Source organism: Nylanderia fulva, unplaced genomic scaffold (assembly GCF_048542155.1).
Source record: "Nylanderia fulva isolate GAGA-0341 unplaced genomic scaffold, ASM4854215v1 Scaffold59, whole genome shotgun sequence".
NCBI lineage: Eukaryota > Metazoa > Arthropoda > Insecta > Hymenoptera > Formicidae > Nylanderia > Nylanderia fulva.
The window spans coordinates 17133-21069 of record NW_028190687.1 but is presented as its reverse complement, the minus strand read 5'-3'; the positions used below and the strand labels follow the sequence as shown (position 1 = coordinate 21069).

Below are 3937 nucleotides of genomic sequence, written 5' to 3'. Positions count from 1 at the left end.
TTTATGACTGCCAAATTTAAAAAGGGGCCACCCAATATCAAAAAATTTTTTTTTTGATAAATTTTTTTCTGACATCAAAGGGAAAATGAGATTTGGGCCAACGTTGCACAAAAAACTGTCAAATGTTTTTTTTTGGGCGGTACGAGTGTAAAAGCGCTGACGTTCGGCAGCTTTGTATCCTCGCGAAAAATCTTCCATAAACGGAAGAGAAACATTTTCCTTTTTTTTTTTTTACAAACACATCGGCGCCAACGTTTCGGCTGCCTTACTCCTCCACACATAAAACGGCATGGGAAACTATTTTTTGGGATACACCAAATGCTAAAAAAGAATACAGGAATTAGATGAAATATATATAAGGAGGATGAGAGCGGTCAAGCCATAGTACGATTTTGAAAATGCATAGATGCAGTGGTGCAAAGTTTAGTGATTACTTTCTTGCGTCAGTGGCATAATAGTGATTTAAAAAGAAAAGAACATTGAAAACGCGGAGCATATTGAGCGCAATTTATTGGAGCGGTCCCACCAAATCGCCACCTTGGGCAAATTTTTAGAATGGTTGCAACAGTGCGACGAATTTATCGCACAGCTTGAAGAATGCAACCGTGTCAAGCGTCCGCGACTCTCAATCGGACATAGACAATCTATGGTGGCTACAATAGTGCGACTCGAGGGTGTAAAGGTACGCTTGCAGAGACAATATATGTGTATTGGTGGTGAATACAGTGGCGGTGGCAATATCGACGGCAACAATAACGTGCAAAGACTCGTTTGGCGCGAAATTGATACGGCGTTCGAGAGTCGTATACTGACCAGTGCAATAATTAATACAAACTACATCAAACCGCGACAATTTTTAGAAAATGCTAAAAACATTGTAATTGAGAATGTGCAAAATATGTTGCAGAGACACATCAGTGTAAAGGTGAACACTATATTTAATGGTGAGTTTGTATCTGATAACCGTGATAACCGTGCCAATAAAAGCGTCAATGCGATAAACTTTGAACTCTTTCGCACGTCTGATTTACGCGAGTGGTACGAGCGCCGCGTTATCGAGCCCACGCTAGCATCGCTAGAAGAGTTTCAGGAACGCGATAGCGGTTGGGCATTGTCGCGAATAATAGATTTAACTGTAAATATAAATAAATACAATCCAATGCGCGCGGGATGTCGTATCAAATTACCGCGAGAAATTGTGACAAAGAGAGCGGTGGTTAATGTGCAATCAGCGGACAATGCGTGTTTCGCATGGTCAGTGGTGGCCGCTCTTTACCCTGCTGAAAGAAGCACGAGTCGAGAATCCTCTTATCCACATTACACAACAGTGCTGAATCTCCAGAACATTGAGTTTCCAGTGACTATAAATCAAATTAAAAAGTTTGAACTTGCAAACAACATCTCCGTGAATGTGTACAGCATCGAGAACAACATTGTCCCGCTACGTCTTTCAGAGAAAAAAAGACAGACACGTCAATTTGCTGTACGTGCAAGACGAAAACAGCGTTGGACATTTCGCTTGGATAAAGAATTTATCTCGACTTGTCAGTGCGCAACTGAGTAAAAAGAAATGTAGAAGATATATCTGTGATCGGTACGTATATATTTATTAAACTAAAATTTAAAAAATAATTTTAATTAAAATTATAATTTTTTATTTTACAGATGTTTACACTATTTCAATTCGGAAGACAAGTTGCAGACGCATACTGTAGACTGTGGAAAATTAAATGACTGCGCTATCCGATTACCGAGCGATAAGGACAAGTGGCTTAGCTTCAACAACTACAACAGAAAGGAGCGGCTTCCGTTTGTGGTGTACGCCGATTTGGAATGCGTTTTGAAAAAGATGGAACAAGAAAAAACATATCAGCATCATCAAGTATTTAGCCTAGCTTATTATGTACATTGCTCGTACGACAATTCATTATCTATATATAATTCCTGCCGTAGTGTCGATTGCGTGGCGTGGTTTGCCGAAGAACTAAAAAATTTAGCAATACGTGTAAAAAATATTTTAAGTACAAACGTCCCCATGGTAAATTTAACATCTGACGAGTGGGAAAAACTTCGCAGCGCAACGCATTGTCATATATGCGAAAAACTGTTTGAGCAAGACGATGCACGCGTTCGCGATCATTGCCATCTCACCGGATGGTACAGAGGTCCCGCACACTTAAATTGCAGTTTAAATTATAAATAATCTTTTTGTATTCCGATAGTTTTTCATAATCTGTCCGGTTACGACGCGCATTTCATTATCGAGGACTAAGCCACAGCGTTCAAAGGGGGAATCGAATTACTTCCAATAACGAAAGAAAAATACATTTCATTCTCGAAAACTGTTAAATTGACGCAAGACAACAATTCAAAAAATCATATTAAATTACGTTTCATAGACTCATATAAATTTCTCAGTGCTAGTCTTGACAAATTGGCATCTTTTCTGAATAAAGACAAATTCAAAATTTTACAATCACAGTTTCAAAATTTATCTAGTGAAAAATTCAATCTTTTGACACGGAAAGGCGTCTTTCCATATAAATATATAGACTGTATCGACAAATTGCAAGATGCATGTTTACCACCGCGCGAATCATTTTACAGTTCTTTAATCGATGAAAAAGTATCCGAGAGTGATTATGCGCACGCCGAGAACGTATGGAACCGATTCTCCCTTCGAACGCTAGGTGAATATAGTGATTTATATTTAATAATTAATGTCTTGTTATTGGCAGACATATTTGAAAATTTTCGCGACAGTTGCATAAAGAGTTATGGGCTTGACTCTACGTATTACTATACTCTTCCGGGATATACATGGGACGCCATGTTAAAATATACAAATATAAAATTAAAATTATTTATAGACATTGTTCGCGAGCGGACTTTAAGCGTGAGTGAAGCGCAGAGAGGAGAGAAAATTTTGTTGGAGATAGATCGGGCGACACTATAAATAAATAGAGTCGGTTTCTAGAGAACTTGCACTTTTATTGATAGAACTCGAATAAAGCAAGCGATAATCACAACTATTTCGATTCCGGATTTTATAATTATTATGTCCCGACGCCTTTCACTTGCGAAAATCGTATAAGAATTCAAATCGATGTCCAAATAATAGCCGTGTCCGTAATAATTTTCGCGTTTAAAGATTCTCGGTTATTTTGTCGTTTGTCGAAAGGCGACTGACTGACCGCGCTCGACTTTGCGCCTTATAATGACATTGATCCTTTTAGAAAGATCCGGCGGGAAAACAACTCCGACAACAAATTCTGTTATTAGAGTCTTTCTAGAAGGAACGAAAAGGTATGTTTAAAACAAATATTTTTCACGGCTGGCGGTACACAATGGCCCGAACGGACGCGTTCGCTGGCCGTGGCGTGGCGGCTTAGTGACAGCCGTCTCTCTTTTTCCCGCTAGCGCGTATCGGCTCGCAGCTAGAGCGGGAAAGAGAGAGAGACACTATTTAGCGCTTCTTTCCTGATTTTGCGCTAATCATAACAGACATTGACATGGTTATGTTTATCGAACGGGGTATACGCGGCGGTCTTAGTCAATGTTCAGGTCAATACGCACATGCTAATAACAAGTACATGCAATCGTACGACTCATCGAAACCATCATCCTACCTCATGTACTTAGATGTAAATAATTTGTACGGATGGGCAATGTGTCAACCATTGCCGTATGCCGATTTTTGATGGGTCGACAATGTATCGAATTTCGACATCTCATCTATCGCACTCGATTCGCCTACAGGTTATATCCTCGAGGTAGATTTAGAATATCCACAACATCTTCATAATGCACACATTGATCTACCGTTTTGTCCGACACGCGACAAGCCGCCCGGCAAACGGGAGTATAAGCTAAGAATATCACGCAACGCTTTACGATAAGAAGCGTTACGTGATACACTACCACAACTTGCAGCAGT

General features: G+C 39.6%; 1 protein-coding gene across 1 annotated transcript in view; it reads left to right on the top strand.

Annotated features, from left to right (window-relative positions):
- Positions 1-3395, top strand: part of LOC114945754 (uncharacterized) — a 4448-nt gene extending 1053 nt beyond the window's left edge. Inside the window, 3 exon segments of the mRNA XM_085487655.1 lie at positions 471-1455; positions 1457-1594; positions 1666-3395. Coding sequence (XP_085343781.1) covers positions 471-1455; positions 1457-1594; positions 1666-2203 — 1661 coding nt within the window. The 3' untranslated portion in view covers positions 2204-3395.
- The last annotated feature ends 542 nt before the right edge of the window (positions 3396-3937 follow it).